The 21,407-nt window shown below is 41.6% G+C and overlaps 1 protein-coding gene across 3 annotated transcripts in view; it reads right to left on the reverse strand.

Moving 5' to 3' along the window:
- The window catches only part of ANK3 (ankyrin 3), a 667,426-nt gene that overhangs the window by 106,994 nt on the left and 539,025 nt on the right, over window positions 1-21,407 (reverse strand). For 2 of the 3 annotated variants that reach the window (XM_032312011.1, XM_032312012.1), the window contains 3 exons: window positions 21,227-21,322; window positions 16,659-16,731; window positions 16,430-16,492 (listed from right to left, as the gene is read on the reverse strand). In XM_032312011.1, coding sequence (XP_032167902.1) covers window positions 16,430-16,492; window positions 16,659-16,731; window positions 21,227-21,322 — 232 coding nt within the window. Of the gene's footprint in view, window positions 1-3,541; window positions 3,596-16,429; window positions 16,493-16,658; window positions 16,732-21,226; window positions 21,323-21,407 lie in introns of all 3 variants that reach the window. The other variant, XM_032312010.1, reaches the window with a different exon arrangement.

A 21,407-nucleotide genomic window follows, 5' to 3' on the forward strand; every position in this document is an offset into this window, starting at 1 on the left:
AGGCTGGTGGTTGTACTTTTCTCCTCCTCTACCGGCCGCAGCAACTTAGCACTCTCCGGCATGCCAAGTTGTTGACTGGTACATAGGGAACTGTTAATAAAGTTAAGTTTCCATTCTTCTTTACTCATCCTTCTAGACTTCTGAAATGGTCACTGTGAAACCAGAAGATGCCCAGAGTTGAAATGGGGGTGAAATAACTGTCAATATAGTTGGCCAAAGATTAATTAAAATAGCCTCATGACATGGTGAAGACATGTCTTACAAGACATGGAAAGAAGAAACCCAGGCAGTGTTAGTATTTCAAGGCAGTTTTGCATAATTGGTGCTCTTGATTCAAATCCTGGCTTCATCAGTGACCAGTTAAGTGACCTTCGGAACACTATTTACTCTGAGTCACAGTTCCTGCCTCTCTGTAACTGGGATAATAACTCAGCCTCTAACCTCAGCCTCTTCCAGGGATTCAGTGAAATAATGCACAGAATAAGGGCTTCATCAGTATGGTCAGTGTTATTCTGTAACACAGCTTTCTGTGGTGCCCAAACATCTGAATACATGAACTCATACAGTTAGAATTTCAGTTGCTACTGCTGATACCGGTAAAGGCAAAATCCAACCACGGCAGCAGATGTCTCTGCTCTCCATTGTCTACAATGCCGAATGCAAGGCCTAGCTTATAGCTAATCAATAAATATTTGTTGACTGATTGACTGTCTGAATAATACATGAATTATGTTGTGCAGTTTGTTAACGGCCTCTAATCCATGCTGTAACCCAAAAATATTTTATTAGTAGTAGCTTCTGACCAATAGGCCCAAAGGTAGATAAGCCAACAAAGATAATTCTATGACTGGACAACTCTGATGCAATATCATATATATTTAGTTGAAATATATATATTATATATTATTATATTATAATATATATGTTTAATATATTATATATAATGTATTGTTTAACATAATATTATGTTTATATATAAACAAGAACCACACATTCTCACTTACCAAGAAGCACTTGTGTGGGTTTATGTTTCCAAGAAGTGTTTGGTGGAGTGTTATAACAGTTGTGTTATAGGTAACTCTGAGCATTTTGCGGTGAAGAGGGTGTGGTAGCTAGTGTTTAAAGATGTTTTCTCCCCAGCCCCACCCCCACCACGAACCACATCTCTTTAATTAAATGTGGGCTTGTTCAATTATTGAACAATAATATGCAGGGGAAGTGATATTGCATGACTTTTCAGTGTTGGTTCCAAGAAACCATGCAGTTTCTCCTTGGCTCTCTTTCGAACACTAGTTTGGGGGAAGCCAATCCCCATGAAGATATTTGACGACCATGAGACCTCCATGCTGTAAAGAAGGTCAAAGATGCCACGTGGAGAGGCTGCGTGGAAAGAGAGAGAGAGGTGAACAGCTCTCCCTCAGCTGTTTCAGGGCCGCCCAAGTGAGGCCGACAGACCTATAACTGAAGATACCACATCGAACATTCTGCCATGTTACTCGCATCCCAGCTGCTACCCGACTGTAATCTCAGCAGAGCTCAAGAATCCAGCTGAACACAGTTAACTCACACAACCATGGGAGATAATAATAGATTAATCCACTGAGTTTAGAGGTTTGTCATCACAGCGTAGTAAGTGGTGGGAACAGAGAGGAATGAGAAATGACAAGGTCTAAAGGTAGGCCAAAGAGGTCATGTGCTGATTGCTTAATGCATGCCCAGTGAATTAAGAGTGAGCTCTGCAGAGTGCTACCTGCTTAGTGCAGAACAAGCCCAGGAAGGGTGCCCAGGAAGGGTACCCAGTGAGTGCCACCACGGATGCCTCATCTATTTAGGATTGACTTTATGTCTCTTAACATCATGAGCACTGCCGTTCTCACTGTTAATCCATTTCTGATAATAAAATACCAGACACTGGAAACTGTTTAAAGGAGAACACAAAACACCCCAGTCTACCTTGATCCCGCCGTTCACCAAATAATAAAAACTGTTCAGAGTCATTTCACTTCCATTTTCCAGCTATCCCTCTTCCTGGTCCTCCTATCGTGACTAGGGTAAGAGGTTTCTTGTACCACAATCAACCTTTCAGAGATCCGTACCCTTTCACTAACAGGAAATCACGCAAAATAGAATCAAGAACAAAGGAGACAAAGAGAATATATGAAATGATTATCGGGACAGTCGCTGGTCACATAGCTGTGCCCTCGGTCCTTTGTACTTACTTATTTTTAGATTTTTAAGTAATCTCTACACTCAATGTGGGGCTCAAACTCTAAACCCCAAGAGCAAGCATTGCCTGCTGTAGAGGGACCCCAGTCCTCATTCTTTTTTACATTCCGTGTCAATGGCCAGTTGTCAAGATGTGGTGGAATGTACCTAACCCAGCTTCCCCGCGATCTTTCACTGTGCCCGCTGTTAAGCCTCTTTACGCTGAACAGAGGAAACTGTTCTTGGCTAATATTTATAAGTGTTTTCATGCCCTAGGGGCTCTTTCTTTTTTGCATGTCATTTTTTTCTAATGTTTTCCATCATCACCAAGGAATACTTCTGTTGCTTTCCTAGGGGTTGAAAGTTGTTTTCCCCTCTGTCTGGAGGCAAGAATCATAAAGAAAGTTCCGTAATGTAACCATATGAAGTTATATTTTCTGAAACTTTGCTCAGAAGTGCTTTATTCCTCTGCTACGAAATGAACAATCTTCTTTCCAAGGTATATACTTTGTAACATTATGGAGTCACGGTTAAAAATACATTACACCTTCAAACAAATTAATAGTAGAAAACCTTCAAATTATGCAGGATTTTTAAAAAAGGCAAGATTAGAAAGAATACAGAGGAACATAGGATCTAAACTCTAGTGATTTATTAAGCGTTGCTTTCATACTAGAACTCAGCAAATAGTCTTATAGACAAATAGTTAATGATTGAAACTTACTTCCATTTAGTGTGCTTGTTCTGAAAAAGGTGATTGTTTGACCACCACACAGCAAGGAAAATAAAAATGACTGGGAAAATAAATCCTTCAAGCATTTCTAGTCTACATTACAGAACAGCAGGATGAGAGCACACCATTATAATCATCACCAGAATCTACTGAGCATTTACAATGTTCTAGGCACGGCGTGGTGCTTTGTAAGTCTTATCTGATACGATTCATGCAACAACCTTCTCAAATAGAATTGTCTCGATTTCAGTATAAAGAAAACCCAGTTCAGAGTGGAGGATAACCCAGGATCACTTAGAAATTGGGTAAAAATGGAATCAAAATCAGTTGATGTGACTACAGAGCCCCACTTCTACATACTATCATATGCCATGTTGTCGAACAAATACTTTAAGAAAGGTAAGCTCCATGAGGTGACCCAAATGTGACCCAAAGGTGACCCAAATGTGAGCTCCGTGAGGGCTGAGGTTTTTGTCTGTTTGGTTCCAGATCTAGCGCCCAGCACATGGTAGATGCTCAATAAATGTGTGCAATGAAAAGTCAGTGATTGCCTTTGGAGGCAGCAACTACATTACTGGAGTGAGGAGAAGGAGGGAGACTTACTTTTCACTGTAAACTCTTGTACCTTGGGAATTCTATACCATGTGCATCTATCACCTATTCAAAAAATGAATATAATTAACAAAATAAAACGAGATAGAGGGACTGCAGAGAAGTCATACAGGCTGTGTTCCGTACACCAGATCAAGTGTTTTGACTTATACGGGTCTGCCAGAACATGCTAAGGTGTGTATGTGCAGCAGCAAATACGTAGCAAACATGGAGAGGAAACTCAATTCTTTGTGCGGTTTGACCTCACTGTTTCAGCAAGGAACAGGAGGAATAAGATCTCAAGGCTGGAAGGAGATGCACATTATTTGCGCGGCACTTCCAACAGCTTCCCATTGTTCTAAAGTGCTGGTTCTGAACCTGGACTATGCATTAAAATCCCCTAAAAATTTGTATTTCTACAGGTTCCCAAGGGAATCTGCTGCTTCGGGTCCAAGAACCACACTGTGATAAGCACTGGCTTAAGGGATCCTTACAAGTAAGTGACAGTTATCTAATGGCAGTATTGATTTGAGAGAATTAAATATCTATTTTCCTGGTGGGAATTGCAAGAGTAATTAAAATCGCTTCAGAAACTGAATTCAGTGAATGGAACACACTATTTCTAAATTTCCAGGCGTACATTTGTGTCATCTGAGAACCCGGTTAAACCATAGATGCTGACTCCACAGGTCTGAGGCTGGCCCTGAGATTCTGTGCGTGGGATGAGCTCCCAGGGGATTGCAACCCACACTTCGAGCAGTGAGACAGTAGGGCACTGGACTAGGCTCTGCTCCGAGTACAGCCGACGACTGCCTTGGACACATTTTGTCTCCAGTGAAGACCAGGACACAAACACTGAAATACTGTACTATGTCTCCTGCTGGTTATGATTTGCTTAATGCTTGGCATGTGCGAGACACTGTGCCGAGCGCTTTCTATATACATCGTGTTCACTCTTCAACCCCGGGGAGCACGTACTCTCATTTCCCTTTTCTAGACAAAGACAGATTCAGAGAGGTTCAGTCATTGTTCAGAGCTCACGTGTCTAGTCAGTGGTAGAGTCTGGGAAAGCCCAAGGTCTTGGCCACCACCCTTGTGCCACGGGATATGCAAGAGAAATCACAGAAGTATCCAAGAGTTCCCAGGAAGAGGGCATCCCTTTCGATCGAGGCGGCGCGGTAGATGTTGAACAGAGGTGCGTGAGTTAAGACAGGCAGAGAGGAGTGGAAGCGTGAAGTGAGGGGAGTGAGCCGTCCCCAGCCAGCCACAAGATGTGGCGCGAGAAGGAAAGAATGGGACTATCGTGAGAAGAGCAAGCAGCCAGCTTTCCTAAAGTGACGGGCAACTGAGTTGTGGGAAGTGAGGGCCATGTCCGGCCATGTTTATAGGGAAGTTGGATTCTACTATAACAACTACCATCCAAGTGACAAGCGACATATGTCCATCAGTGGGTGAAAACACTTTCATTTTTTTGACCCATAGATATATATGTATATACATATATAGTACACACACACACACACACACACACACACACACTCACTCACTGAAGACCTAAACCTTCAAAGCTCTCCCTCTTCCTCTCGTGTTCTTCCACCCACTTCTAATCCCGCAAGAAGCAGAATCCACGGAGAGCTGCCTCTGTCTGACAGCTGCCGCCTATTGAGCACCTGCTCTATGCTGGTCGCCGTTCTAAATGCTTTGGTATATCTTTTCACCTTCTTGGCAGTTCCATGTGGTATAATGAACCCGTTTAGAGAGGAGACAAATAAGACTCAGCACATTTTATTTTTTGAAGGTTCAAATCAGGGACATAAAAATACAGATAACTCTGAAAACATTTTCCATCAATTCAAAGCATTCGTCAAAAGATGTCTCTCTCCCCTAATGTTTAGACAGTAACAGTTTCAGCCTGGAGAACCCACATGACAGTGTCTGTTCATGAGTCTTTTCCCTCCATGCCCCGGTACTTTGATTCTCAGAAAAGCGAGGGGGCGGGAACTGGATGGACGGGGAACACAGTCATATTACCAGCCTGACGCTCTCGGACTTCTGTTCTAAGGGTCTGATTCTGCCCTACAGTTGCACAAACAAAGTTCCTCAGATTCCAGATCTGCACGTACTGCAGTTTGGAGCAAGAGCTTGGATTAAGCAAGGTTTCCTGCAGCCGTCTGAGGGACGGATCAAAGGGGGAGGTGACTGGCGGCTGACGGAATTGCACTACCTAGTTCAAGAGTTCATGCATGTAGCAGAGGCTCTTTAGTGTCGGGCTGGAGGCCCAGGGCGGCCTTCTGGGAGAGTGGAGGCTCAGGGCAAGGCTGCCCCCACCCCCCCCCACCCCCCCCACCCCGCCCCGGGGCCAGGTGAAGGAGGAAGCAAACTCCCTCAGCCAGGAAGGAACAGATCTGGGCCTTCACAAGAACCTGTTGTTTTCTAGCACCTCCTGGCAGCGGTGGTTCTTTCAAACAGCTTGCTAACTATATTCTGGAATGTAGTGTTTTCTTGCTTTCCTTCCCAATGAGAACAATGGGGTAAGTTGAGGAAATCGATGAGCCACGGGTGAGATGGGTGGTCTTAAGGAGGCTAAGGAAGTATGTGTCATTAAGGGTTGTAAGCACCTCATACGGGAGGCCATAGGCCATGCTCTCCCTCCCCCCTTTCCTTCCCTCTAGGTGCTCCTAAGAGCCAGCCCTCCTCCATGGCCAAAAGGAATCGGGCTGGACTGGCCAAGTTTGCCCATCTCGTGATCAACATGAACAAGTCGCTGTTCTCCCACAGAACAAATGTCTCTTTCTGCTCGGGCTAGATTTCTTTTGTTTTAAGAGCAAACAAAGTCCATTTGATTCTTTACTCTCAAACATTTATTCTAGTCTTTGTGGCTAGATGTGCTTCTTTTTAAAAAAAAAAAAAAACGGGATCACAGTTTTTAAACTGCTCCTTAATCCAGGCTAGATATAGTTTCTAAATAAGCATGCATGACTCAGGCTTGGAACTCTTCCAGATGTAGCAATGAAAAATGTCCCCTGTGATCTTGGTTGGGTTAATAAACAAACTCATCCCAGAAAGGAAAACGATTTCAGTGTCCTTCCTGTGAAGAGGTAGAAAAAGACAATGTTGGGACAGATGCGGTAACTTTTTCATATTCTTATCATTCTTATCAATACACCTTCACCCTCAACCAGAAACTGCCCTCGGGCATCTAAGTCAGATTACCCTGACTTGGTCACATGAACACCTGAGACTCCACACAGAACGCAGGTAGAAAGAGGACAAAGTTAGGCACACTGTTCTCCTTATCTAAAATCTGTGCCACGCATGAAATAGACTAGACAACAAATGAATTACCAGCTGCAGGCCAGCCCTGGGAAATCAGGCACTGACATGTTGGTTCTTACTGAAAGAGAAATGGGATAGCTTAATTCAAGGTGGTAGTGCCATGCTCATTAATTCTTCTAATTATTCCTTGCTAGCTATTTTTGTCTAGCTTCAACCCCCAATCCAGACCTCGTTAGCCTCGGCTCCTCCTAACACAGGCATATAAGATGGTGTGTGCTCGGCAAGAAGATGTTCCCCGCCCCTGGGTGTGCAGGAATATCACGATCCCATGGGTTTTTGTGAGGCAAGCATTTGGCCTCTTCCTGATGTTATACCCAAATTTCCATTCCTTGTGTAGACAACGAACTTGTGCTTGTCGGTTTGCTATATTACCTACCTCTACCTAAAGGATGTGTGCTTACAAGGTGAAGATGGGTGGGCTCTGCTGTCAGTTAGCCTCCCTGTGGTTCTGGCCCGGTGGTTCAACCCACTACCCCTTCCTTCTGCAACATCTTCGCTGCTTCTCTGACCCCTCCCATTCCTGGCCCTCGCACTCCCCTGCCACCCCCATCTCCACTCATCCGCAGTGCTGAAGCTCCACTATCTTCTCCCTGCAGCAAGAATCCCAATGTGAAGGGAAAGGGTTAAGGGTGGTCACACTAGGACCCACTTCCACATGAAGCAGGTCAGACTCTCCAGGTAGGTGGGCAGGCATGAAAATAACTGGAGGGTGAGGGGTGGGGGGAGAAAGCATATTCAAAATTATGACTTGTTTTGGGCAAATGGAAAAACCACTTATTGTCCTTCATCAATAAACATGCTTCATTCCCTGCAATTCCTTAAGACAATCCCTGTGTCCATTTATCCCCCTCAACTGCTCTAGTTACTCATTCTGTCACAGCTTCTTGGAGAAAACACACACACACACACACACACACACACACACACACACACACACACACAACATGAGAAGTGCTCTATTCTGAGTCTATGTCTCCATCGTGTCATGGATGCGGCGGCTTCCCAAGATCACCAGGGAGCCGCAGATCGCCTGCGCTCCACTGACTGGACCCCGTCAGGACTTCTCCCCTGGCTTCTGCTAGAACCCACTCTTCTTTCTGGTTTTCTTCCTCTATTGTTCACCACTCTCCCTCCATGTCCTTTGATGTTCCTCTTCCTCTGTGCACGTCAATGTGCCCAGACTTTTCTAGAACCGCTTCTCATCCTCCCTATGCCCTTTCCTGGGGTCCCCATTCAGGGCGGTGCTCAGTTTCTCTAGCTCCTGTGTGCTGAGGTCTTCTGCCAGGTCATCTGCTTTTCTGTCTGTCTCTCTCCTTTTGAAGTTTTATTTAAGTAACCTTTACACCCCAGCAGGAGTGGGGCTCAAACCACGACTGTGAGATCAAGAGTCGCATGTTTTTCCAACGCAGCCTACCAAGCACCCTGTTTCTGACAATTTCTGAACTTTGGAACACTTCTTTCCACCTACCCAAATCTTGACTTCTCCACATTCTATCTATTCCTTGCAATATGTCCTTTCTGAGGCCTTTGGTAATCTCCCCTTTTTCTGAATTTCCTTGTCACTTTTATCTATTCTTCTTTACCGCATCTCCTTTAAGTAGAAAGTTGGAGTGAAAAACCTAAGTCAAATTCCAGTTGCCTTGACGAGGTGAACCTGGGCAGCAAATATCTTAAACCCATTGAGCCTCAGATTCCTTAATGTAAATTAGAACTAATAGGACTTTAAGTCAGGGCTTTAGATGGAGAATAAATGTAGATTGGAGTGCTAATAGTAACAATAATTCTCTCGACTATTTGGAAAAAATTCAGGAAGATAAGGTACCTCGTAACTAACTTTCACTGAACTCTCTGGGCCAAATCCCTTATATAGGATCTCATTTAAAACTTGCAACAATCTAACCATTGTGAGACTAAATTATCTAAATTACCAGGCACCAGAGATGCCAGAGCAAAGGTTAAGGGCAGGGATTTGCGCAGATCAGTGCGTAATCTTGATCAAGGTCCTTTAACTTTGCTGGAACTGATTTTTCACATCTATAAAATGGGCATACCATTTTCGATGGCTCTAAACTCAGAGCTCACTGTGAAGGTCACATGACATATAGCAGGAAATGTAGATAGATTCATGCCTGGCACAGAGAAAGGGCTGAATAAAGGGTAAGTACCTTATTTATGATGTTTTGGGAGTTCATTTATATGCAATCCTCTCAGGGGACTGACACAAGTAAATGTGTGGATTTAAGCCTGTGGATACACTCGTCCATGGGAGAGTGGCTGTTTGTATAAATCCTAAATATTGTGACAGGGATAAAGACGGGTCTCCTTTCATGGAGCTAACAGTCTACTTTAAAAGAAAATGAACAAAATTAATCACAAATTAGCAAACTGCAGTCTGTGGGCTGAATCCACCTCCTACCAACTTTTAAGCCAATTTGTTTCATTTTATTTTATTATTTTTTTAAGGTTTAATTTATTTATTTGACACAGAGAGAGAGTGAGCGAGGGCACAAGTAGGGTGAGGGTCAGAGGGAGAAGCAGGTTTCCCGCTGAGCAGGGAGCCTGATGTGGGGCTTGATCCCAGGATCCTGGGATCATGACCTGAGCCAAAGGCAGATGCTTAACTGAGCCACCCAGGAGTCCCTTAAATCAATGACTGTCACACAGCCGAGCCCATTTGTTCAGGTCTTGTCTCGTGCTATTGTTATATCACAAAGACAGAGTTGAACAGTTGGGCCTGAGAACTACATGGTGTGAAAAACTGAAAATATTTACCATTGACCTGTAACAGAAAAAAAAAGTGCTTCCCTTGGAAATTAATGGCTAGTTCCTCAAGATGAGCATTAGGATGAAATTAAAAAGCGTGGACAGAGAGGACAGTGGAAAATCAGTAGCCAGGGCCACATCACACAGAACCTACCAACCATGGAAGGGCCAGACTTTTAAGCCAAGTGTGATGTAAAGCCTCAGGAGGTTTGTATCTTAGTTTAGTATTTACACTATACATTATTTAGAGGGGGTGGCTACTTTTATCATGAAATATAGCAACCACGCAGATGCGTACAGAAAATGGAAAAGTACATTTTCACAAACTGTTACAAAATAAACAGCACCCAGATCAAGAACTAGAACATCACCTTAGAAGCTTCCCTCAGCCCATCCCAATCACAGCCTCCTCCTCCCTCCCTCACAGTAATCACTTAATGACATTCTTCCCTTTGCCCTTCTTTTATAGCCTCACTACTAATTTTATAATCCTAGTTTAGTGTTACTGAGTTTTGATGAGTTCTGTTGTCTCTGCATGATCTACAGCCCAGTGACTACAGTCCTTGGTGTGTATCCTATAGAAATACAGGCATCCATGTACTTGGGGCAGATAGAAGGCTTGTGGCAGCTTTGTCTGCAACATGTACTTGGGGCAGATAGAAGGCTTGTGGCAGCTTCGTCTGCAAGAGCCCCAAACTGGAAACGAGCCACATTTCCATGTCCAAATGGCACGGATAACTTATTTCTGGTAGAGGCAGACAACAGAGTATCACAGTGAAATGAAAAGGAATGAGCTATGCTTATAGGCAACACCACAAAGGAATTTAAAAAAACAGGACTCTAAGCTTTAGGGGGTTTTAAGCTTGGAAATGGAATGATATGATCCAATATTTGTAAAAGACTGCTGGGATGCCAGGTAGAAATCTGAGTCTGCAGGGAAAGAAGTGGACAGAGTGCAGAAGCTCCCGCAGTGGTCCACGGCAGAACCATAAGGAGTCCGCAGGTGGGACTGGCTTGGGCGGTGGCAGTGGGGCGTGCGGAGGCAGAGAAGGGGGATGTGAGATGAGTTCTGGAAGGTTGCACAGGAGTGCTAAGAAAAGGGAGATTACACGTAACCTCGGGGCTGGCTTGTGTGACGGAGCCACTCCCTAGGATGAGGAGCCTGGGGGAGACACTGTTTGGAGCCGGGGTTCAGGGCATGACGAGTTGTCTATGAGACTCTAAAGGGAAACATCAGGCATGTGCTGGGTAGGTGGACAGCCTGGATCAAAATCACTCAACAATTCCAAAACCAAAGCCAGGATAGCAAGGATAGGATAGAATGTGTTTTAGGATAAAGACCTCTGCCCCAGTTCACTGATCTTTTTCTTTTGTTGGAAATTCTTTTAAATTCACTAACTAGCCTTTGAGATACAGATACACCTTAGGAGAGTCATTAAAAAGCTGTTTATTGATGCAATCCGTAGTCTAGGTCTGTCTCAGTGGGAAGGCATTTATTGGGATGGCATATTCCAATGGACATGGAATATGGACATAGCAAGCAAATTCTCTCTAACCTGCCTCTTCTCAGAAACCTGTAAAACATGCTTTTCCTTGAGTCTCCCTCCACTGTGATGGAATCAGCTAAACACAGTGAGGATCTCCTGTGTACCAGGTACCGTGCTAGGTTCTGGGTCTCTGCTTCTGGTGTTTCATTTTCACTTTATCATTGAGAGAAGCATGTAATTAGGTAATCTCTATTCGGAAGGTCAATTGTAATCAGAAGCGTATCAGGCAAAAGGCTAGATGTTATGACTGAACAGGTATTTGCAAAATGATAACTTTTCAGGCGAAGAACAATTTCTGCAAAACTACAGCCACCCCCAGACCATCTGGGGCAGGCTAGTCTTCAAGGCTTCCTTCCAGACCTAGAAAGCTAAACACCTACTGGCCTGATTTATTTATTAGCATGCCCAGGGGATTAGGAAAGCAGGATAGTCCTAGGCATTTGTGAGAAGGGGTCCTAAAAGGACATCTTTCTGGTAGTTTCCTTGATGCCCATTTTCATGTCTCCTAAAGTAACTTCTCCTATTTTTTTGAGTTTTAGATTATGCCATTCAAATTCTACTTATTCTCTAATCGAGAAGACTCAGATATGTTTACTAAAACTACTTACTTTGGGTTCTTAAGATCTATTCTAAATTATGTTTACATTTATTTTCCTGGAATTTGCACCTTGGGCTGCGTACTTCTTTTACCAAGATGGTCAGAAGAAAATATACTATTTCTACCATAGTCTTATCAGGGTCATTAAGAGATAATTATTAACTTGTGATAATTTCCAAGGCATGATCTGTTCCTTTTCTCAAACTTTCCCCTTTTTAATGCTTAAAAAACAATATATTCTTGGATTCTGTATATAAGAAAACAGATCATGTTAGAGTAGCAATGAAAGAGAAGACCCAGACTGTCCAATCTGTCTTCCTGTTCAGCTCTGCTGCTAACCTGGTTGGGCAAGCTACTCAACATTTATTTGGGCTTTGCTACCTCATTAGCATAGTAGACAGCATGGGCTCCATGATGCAAGGTCAGTTCACTGGGCACTGAATTTGATACAAAGGTGACTGAGCACGACTCTCCTCATGTCTCACATCATGCTAACGTTTGATGAAATTTTATTGCTTTATTATAGCTCAAACCTCTACCCATCTGATTTTCTTAAAGATTTCATTTATTTATTTGACAGAGAGAGAAAAAGATCACAAGTAGGCGGGGTTGGGGGGGAGAAGCAGGCTCCCCACTGAGCAGAGAGCCCGATGTGGGGCTCGATCCCAGGACCCTGAGATCATGACCCAAGCCGAAGGCAGAGGCTTAACCCACTAAGCCACCCAGGTGCCCCAAACCTCTACCTATCTGATAATTATTTCTACTATGTGTGTACTTAGCCTCTTACTTTTTTTTTTTTCCTTTTAACATACATTGTCTGCATTTGATCCTGAGTGAGACTTTGCAGCCTTATCAAATTGTGAGTAGCTGAGAATTAAATAATTCTTCTCAGTCTCACCCAATGGTCTCCCAACCCTGTTCAGTAGAGTCTTATTTCACAGAGCTACCTTTGGTTTTTACTTCCCATGGCTTAATTCCATTTCCCATTTTTTTAATTTGTCACTATAATGCAGCCTCTTAGAATTCTGCAAGCTAAAACATGTTCTACGTTATTTAAAAATTTACAAAATATACTCGACAGGAATTTATAATTTAAAGTCAGCGTTGAACCAAAAAACTAAAAAATCTCCTGGAAGGGGGACTCAAAAATAGAAGACAGACGGAACCTTCACCTCAATTTTCTTCCTTCTTTTCTTCCTTCCTCTCTTTCTTTCTCTCTCTCTCCTCCCTCCCTTCTTCATCTTTTTTCTTTCTTTTAAATTGCAAAGTGAATTGCAAAACATAAGAATGTAACTGGCACCAGAACCAATACTAATTTTGTACAGATATTAATTTGACATGTATGTGCCGTACTTTCTGGGAAAGAAGACAAGTGGGGCATTAAGATATCTGTGGATGAGTCTGGCCCTCTCGGAGCTCTGCTTACCCCCTACCCAGGTAATATGTTGCTTGGATAAGGCTGCTTTATCGCCTTTCCTTCTCTAGTTCTACTTCGCTGATACTTCAGCCTTCCTTCTACTCTGTAACCTGGCTCCATTGTTCCCCTAGGTCATTAGTTGATAACATTGTCTAGACTTGTTGATTTTTTAGTGTGTGAAATTAATGCAAACATTTCTTACCTACGCTAATTTCTCCTAAGAAATGAGAGAAAGCGAAGGAGAAAGCAAAGAAGATAAAGGAAGACAAGAAAGACTACTCTCAGTACCATTCCCTTAGTATTTACTCAATTTTTATAATATGGATTAAATTTATATTTTTCCATATTACAAACTCATTCTTCTTTTTCTTTCTTTCTTTTTTTTTTTAAGGTTCTATATATTTGACAGAGAGAGACACAGCGAGAGAGGGAATACAAGCAGGGGAGAGTGGGAGAGGGAGAAGTAGGCTTCCCACTGAGCAGGGACCCCGATGTGGGCCTCGGTCCCAGAACCCTGGGATCATGACCTGAGCCGAAGGCAGACGCTTAATCGACTGAGCCACCCAGGCGCCCTTTTCTTTCTTGAGAAAAACTGGCAGCATATATTGCTTTTCATTTTTATATGCTTTTAAAAGCTGCTGGGCTTCTCAGTACCCTAGGATACCAGTGTGGTGATCTCTTACTGGTTCGTTAAAGACAGATATTCATAACATCCCTGTGGTGACGTGGAAATAAACATTTGCCCCAGTCTGTGAGGGCTTACCAAAAGAAGCAGCTCCAAATCCAACTAAAGTAGCAAAGGGCTAGCAAGACTATAAGGCAAATGAGTCAGAAATAAAAGCTATCATTAAAGTTGTAGGGGTCCCTTTAGAATTAAAATTGGGGGGGGAGGATTTGGAGTAATACAGAAATGCTAGTTTATTCATGATGTGGCTTACTGGCGCTCACGTAAGCAGTTGAGGAACATCAGATGACAGTGATATTAATAGGAGTCAAATTAAATGGATATTATAACCTCAGGACCATCTTAATCTTAATCATCTTAATCTTCAATAGTAGATTTGTAATATCGTCCATGGACAAAGCAACGGCCCTGCCTTCCTCTGCTTTGATCAGACGACACCTGGAATACTGTGTTCAGCTCTGATCACCTCCACCTGAGGTAGAAACTGACACCCTGAAATGTGCACAGGAGGCAATGGTGAGGGAGGGGATAACACGCCCTGAGAAAAACAGACTCATGAGAAATAGAAGAGGCAGGTTTTGTGTTAAATAGTGCCAAATGCATCAGAGCCCGAATGGATGAGCAGTGGCTTGAATCCTGGAGAAGGACGCATTGCGAAATGAAGAATTTTTAAAGTCAGAGCTGTTCAAGCACGGTAAGTGGGCTGGGAATTAGGGAATTTCTGTCATTAAGGCATCTGGGCAAAAGACCTCCTCTGAGAGGATTTTATAGAGATGACTCTAGCATCGATGGCTGAAGTGACCTTTTAGGAACCCCTCCCAACATTCAATTCTACGGCTTTATGAAATCAATAGCCATTTGATTCTCACAGCCTGTGGACACACCCATAAGGCAAGGGCCAGAAAGTTTAAAAAAAAAGACGAATAAAATGAGAATCAAAACTTATTCATTTCAAACTCCCAAGCTGAGAGAAATCCATAAGAAATCACTGTCATTTCTAGTTAAATGGCTAGATGAATTACCTTCAAATGAAACAATTAAAAATTCCTCCTTTTTGGGAAATTACTCGGTTATTCATATATATAAAGCTGTTATATAGTCCATTCAAACTTGGCCTCTCATCAACTCAACTACTTTGGATATTCTGTCCAAAACTAGCAAATTCTTGGGTCTGTGATTGTCATATTTCATAAAATCGCATTTGAAAATCTATGTTTGACATGATTTGTGTGCATACACATCAATGTGATTATATTTTCCTTTTGTCTTCTGCCCATAAGAAATTACTCTGCAAACTTTATATAAGAAGGCATTAAAATATAGTATGATAGCAAGGCATATTATTCTTAAAGTCCTAAAGATGATACAAATATCCAATTGGGGATAAAACAGAAGTAAATACACAGCTGATGATGTAGACAAAAGGAAAAGAAAAATGAGTAAACACCTTTAACATTTACGAAAACAACATTTACAAACAATGAGACAGCTCTGTCTGGGTTCCTAAATGACCATCAAGGCATTAGCTGTTCTAGCCATGTATTCTCCTAGCCAGAGTGCACTTTCAATAGGCACTCACTGGATGCCAAAAAAGTTAAAGTGACTTTGGATTCTGTAGGCTTCCCACTATTTAGGTGTTCATTTAAATTAGTGCAACTCAAAGGAGAGACTAGTAATTAAAATAGGGACAATTACCTAAACACAGAGAAAGACTAACAACACTGAATCTGCTCTGTGTGAAAAATACAGAAGAGGTGGCAAATACAGGGAGCAAGAAGACAGAAGTCATTTGGGAGAGTCAGATGGTGCAAGAAAGAAACATAAATATACTGGAAATTCTTCTATAAATACACATTTCATTACTCCAGCAAAATTCCAAAATTTGCCACCTTTATAATATTTATTTACTATAAAAATGTTAATTTTCCAAAGAAACTTAAAGATATCATTCATTAGTATAAGGATTCGTCGTGAGCTGGGCCAATGTACTGATTTTTAAAATAGAGCAGAAAACAAGTCGTTTCTTTTAAGCAAATGAAGTAGAGTTTTAAGAATTTATATTTTGATCTCTGTCGTGAAATCAATATTGCAAATTTATATTCTGAAAGCAATTTTCTTCAGGTTGAGCTTTCATTAATGGTTCAAGTTCAAAAGCTGCTTTTTTAGAGTAAGCTTAGAGTCAGCCTTACAATGAGTTACATATAAGATACCTTCTCTTATTTTGGAAAATATTTTAGCTGTAAACATTAATCAAATTTCCTCTTCTGGATTTTCAAAGGTAAACAATAAAAATCAATTTTCTGCTTAATAGAAACAAATAGAATGCAAACCATGTCATTAGTGATGCTTGTACTTTCAAGTCGGAAAACGGATTCAAGGAGAGGGGCTTTAAAGCAACCACTAATACCAGATACATCTTTTAAATGGTACATAAATTAATAGTTGGAAGTTAGGTGAAGAGTTAGTAACTCAAGGAAGTGTTATATTTTGAAGATAAGAAATGGAAGATAAAGCTGGTAGTCAAAGTTCCATCACAGTAAAAAATTACAAATACCTTCTTCAACATCTGAGATATATTCACCATCACTGAGCATTTCAGGGGCGTTGGCTTTACGAACTGCATGATGCAAGTGAACAATGTAAGTGTGTGGAAAATCGCATACTCTTTATACGAACAACAAAACACATGAACACTTCTAAACACATTTTTGCAATAAACACATTTCAGGAAACAGATACACAGTCACTTTTAATTATTATGAACAAAAATGTCGTTTTCATACCTTCATCGTCAGACATATCAAGAACTTCATTCATCGTTTCCGGAACATTCATTTTGTGCTTCTCTATGATAGTCTAGTAACAAACAAACAAAAAGAAAGGCAGTCACTTTAAGGAATGAGATTATTCATTTCTTTCTAAATAAGTATTTATTATGGGACTGATGTGCAGAATATCATGAAGCTCTCACATGTAAAATGGCATTAAGATTTTTCCCTTGGCATTAAGGTCTCCACCATATATACTGCTGAGAAGATAAGATGAAAGAATTCTAGTGGTAAAGCAAACTGGCTTAAAAGATTTAGGTCCCTAATGAGGCCTTTCAAAGAAAGAGAAGAGAGATACCACCTCTCCTAGTCCATTGTTAATACTTTTTCATGGTCTGTGGAACCTGCCACCTCACTCCACTAAAAGTCTTGGCTGAAGAAATGAACAGCGAGAATCGTGTCTTTATTGCTTGTGCCAAGCCAGCAGTTAATTTTGACTTCCCCTTCTATATGTACATTTTAATGCCTAGGATAAATATAAAATATTGAGATTGCATAAATTATATAATTTTTGCAACTATGCCACGCTGAAAATATTAGTCATGCATTTGCAAGATCATTTTCACCTTCACACAATTTTAAAGAATTGTATATTACAGAGCCTTAGTGAATTTTTTTACTTGCTTTTTGATGACTTTTTACCTATACAACTTGTATCCAACCAAAGGACACCGACAACTTGTTAACAATATTAATGACTTAATGTTTCAGACTTAAAACAACTCCTCTTTATTCTGAGCATATGAAATACTAATGGTAAAAGGGAACACACGTACTTAAATAAGGCAACTGGAAAAAAAAAAGCTCAGTTGTTAAAACTATGGTATATTTGTCATCACTGATGAACCAATACTCACATATTACTATTAATTAATGTCTATATTTTATTCAGATTTCCTTAATTTTTTACCAAATGTCCCTTTTCTGTTCTAGGTTCCCATCTAGGATACCACATTACCTTTCCCTGTCATGCCCTCTTCGGCTCCTAAGGTTGTGACGGTTTCTCAGACTTGCCTTGCTTCTAATGACCTTCACAGTTTGTTTGTTTATTCCACTTATTTAATTGAGAGAGGGAAGGGGCAGAGCAGCTGACTCCCCACTCCTGCTGAGCAGAGAGCCTGATGTGGGACTTGAACTCATGGCCCTGGGATCATGACCTGAGTCGAAGCCAGATGCTTAACTGACTGAGCCACCCAGGCACGTCACCTTCACCGTTTAGAAGTGAACTGGTCAGGTATTTTGTAGAATGACCCTCAATTGGGATTCCTCTCATGTTCTTCTCGTGATTAGACTGGGTTACATGTTTCGGAGAGGAAGACCATAGACGTAAAGTGTTATTTTCACCACACAGTTAGATCAAGGCTCCATACTTTCAACAGGATTTACCAGTGTTGATGTTGGCCGTGGACGCCTGGTGGAGGCAGCGTTCCTCAGGTTTCTCTGCCGTAAAGTTAGTCTATTTCCCGCCATGTTCCTTTCCATACTGTTTCCTTTGCAGGGAAGCAGTACTCAGCCCACACATAACCAGTGGGGGAATTACATTCTATACCCCCTTGAGAGTGAAGTATTTTTTATAATTTGTTTGAAATTTTTTTGCCTGATTTTCCTCTTCTTTGCTACTTATTCAGTTGTCTATTTATATCACTATGGACTCATGGAAATTTGTTTTATACTTTGCACTATACTCCAATTCTTTCTTCCTTCATTCATTCCTTCTTTTTCTTATCTATCTATCTATCTTAATTGTTCCGCCTTTGGCCCCTGGGTCAGTTGACTCCTGTGTCCCTTCGACACAGCCCCATAACTGTGTGTACGCATGCTGGTTTACTTACTTGAGGGGAGAGACACTCCCTTACTTTCTGGCACCATAAGATGTTCCAGGGTCATCGTGCATATTTCCTTCCCCAGATCTAGACTCAGCTATTTCTTGAAGAAGCCCTGATTCCCTTTATTACAGAACAGTATTAGAAACCAGTATCTGAGAGAAAGAGAGATGTCCTCTGTTCTTTGCAAACGAGGGAACTGAATATTTTAAACAATGCAATTTAAATGCTGAATTCCTCTTTTGAATGTCAGCTTCTAGCTCCTCAGTTTCCTACTCTGCCATGATTGCAATGTCACTAACTCAAGCATCTTTTTCAGAATTGCCTTGTCAAACACTGTACTCACAGGGAGGATGAATCTTTTTAGGGTTTTTGAAAAACCAGTGTCTGCTTATGAACTCACGGGCTGCTGGGACTCCAGCAAGGGGCCGCGCAGAGACCCACCTGCTGTGCAGACCGCACTGCAGTCAGGGAGCTCAAGATCACAGACTCCACCCTGAACTCTGTCAGCCTTCATCCATGCCCGGTAACACGTAACTGCTACCGCACAGCTGATAAGGTGGTGTCTGGGGTGGAAATAAGGTCTCAAATACCACAATGCTGGACTAAGTCTTAGGGATTCCAATAGACTCTACTCTCACCTCTGTGGAGCACTCATTTGGTAAAAGCCTGATGTACCTCATTAGGCAAACTGGATCTTTCTGTTAGCATGAGTCCTATCTTTTCTCTCTCACAGAAAAACTCAGCTGATGACACTAAGGGATACGGCCTGACTCCCACACTCCTTCTGTCCTTCACCTAGACCAGGCCTTGAAACCCTTCTCAGGCTATAACTTTAACTCCTCTGCCTTTAACTTTATTTTCTCCTCAAGTTTTTGGTTTTTTGTTATTTTGTTTGTTTTTAAGAATCTCTACATCCCATATGGGGTTTGACCCCATAACCTTGAGGTCAAGAGTCAAACACTCTACCACCTGAGCCAGCCAGGCGCCCCTCTTCAAGCATTTTTGATATTCAAGAAACATTCTAAACTTTCCCAATGAGTGAGAAAATAATTTATATTCAATAGGCAAGATTTATAGGGATGCCTGGTGGCTCCGTCGGCTAAGTGTCTGTCTTCGGCTCAGAGTCATGCGACCAGGGTCCTGGGATCAAGTCCCACATTGGGCTCCCTGTTCAGCAGAGAAGCTGCTTCTGCCTCTGCCTGTCTCTCCGACTGCTCATACTCTCTCTCTCTCTTTGACAAATAAATAAATAAAATCTTCAAAAAACATGAGCAAGATTTATATTTTGAATGATTATATAGGTTTTATATATTTACTGCAGTGATTTCAAATCTTTTATGGCATTGTGACACTTCACCACTGTTTAATATCTTGTTCTTCTTCCTCTTTTTTTTCCCACTCTAGGAAAAAAACTAGATGGAATATCTATAAGATTAAGGTCAATAAATATTATTTGTTTAAACTCTTTTCTCAAGAACTTAATAACAGATTTTAAAATCATGAAGTACTCAAGCGGTATACATAAAAGCAATGTGTAGTAGTTTATCTCTATACAAACTATACCTTGAAGTTAGAAACATGCCCTGGTTGATAACCATTGCCCTAGCCCATTAAAGCTACTGCTTTCTTTTCTGCAAATTGCATAATTTCTCTCTTGCAATCAACAGGTTATTTTTTTGTTTTGTTTTGTTTTGGTTTTGGTTTTTTTTTGGTATTTTGTTTGTTTATTTGTTTTTAGCTTTAAAGCCTGTACATTGCTAAATAACTCAACCAGTAGATTGCTACAGAAGCCCTCAATCCATTTTTTAAAAAAATACGAAGCACTGTGTATACAAACTGTTTGCAGATGCTAACTATGCCTCCCTTCATGCCAGAAGGTGGTGGATGAGAAAAGGAGGCACAGCTGATAATGCCCAGTGTTCCAGAGTCCAGAGCCAATCTCAGGCATGTGTGTTGAGTCACGGAGTTAGGAGTAACTCCAGTAAGCCTCTGATATGGTGCAATAGCTGCTCATGATTCCACGGTTACCAAACCCCACAGCAGTTTAAAGGCTCCAGATGGTGCTAATAAGAAATGACTTATCCTAGAGGCTGCAGCTTGTAAAAATGTATCTGACGCAATGAGGCCTCCTGGTAAAGATTTATTTATAATTTTAACAAAACATCCTATTGTTTTTCCTACGAAAATTCCAATAGCTGAACGGAAGAGCAGTGAGAGTGGTGACAAAAACCCATTCTGATCCTCTTTCTGAGGTCTTATTTTGACACTGTAAAAAACACATTTACAATAATGACAACAGTGTATCCATTATCATTTGTGAGTTATGACATTTCAAAGAACCATCTTATCTTCCACTTCCTCCCATTGCCACAGGTGGATGTTAAAATATTTCTGCCTCCAGTTCATTGAAATGTTTTTATAGCAAAACAAATAAGTGCATACGTTTAGCCTTCTATGGAACAAAACACTCCATAGCTACTAATGCAACTTTTAAGAAGGTATTTTTTAGTGTTTAGCATCTCAGTATCAGAAATGAGAGTGGCTATGCTGGCTCTCGGCAACGAGGTGACAGCATTTGGACACACGGTGCTTAGTCTGTGAATGGGAGGAAAGTGGGTTTATCTCCCAAAGGCCCCGGAAAATCAACAGCGTGAGTGCAGGCACTCAGGGTGACGAGGTCCGGCGTCTGTTACTTACAGTCGTGGTCATGGTTTCCTCAGTCACTACCTTCAGGGTGTCGACCACTGAGATGTAGCCAAGCCTCCGGGCAATGGCCAGGGCAGTGTTCCCATTCTGGCAAGAGGGAAAGGAGGACAAGGAATTAAGAAGTCATTCCCCGTGTCTTGGTGACTGTGTGTTCCCACACGTTTCATCCATA

The sequence above is a fragment of the Mustela erminea genome, chromosome 14, assembly GCF_009829155.1.
Source record: "Mustela erminea isolate mMusErm1 chromosome 14, mMusErm1.Pri, whole genome shotgun sequence".
Classification (NCBI taxonomy): domain Eukaryota; kingdom Metazoa; phylum Chordata; class Mammalia; order Carnivora; family Mustelidae; genus Mustela; species Mustela erminea.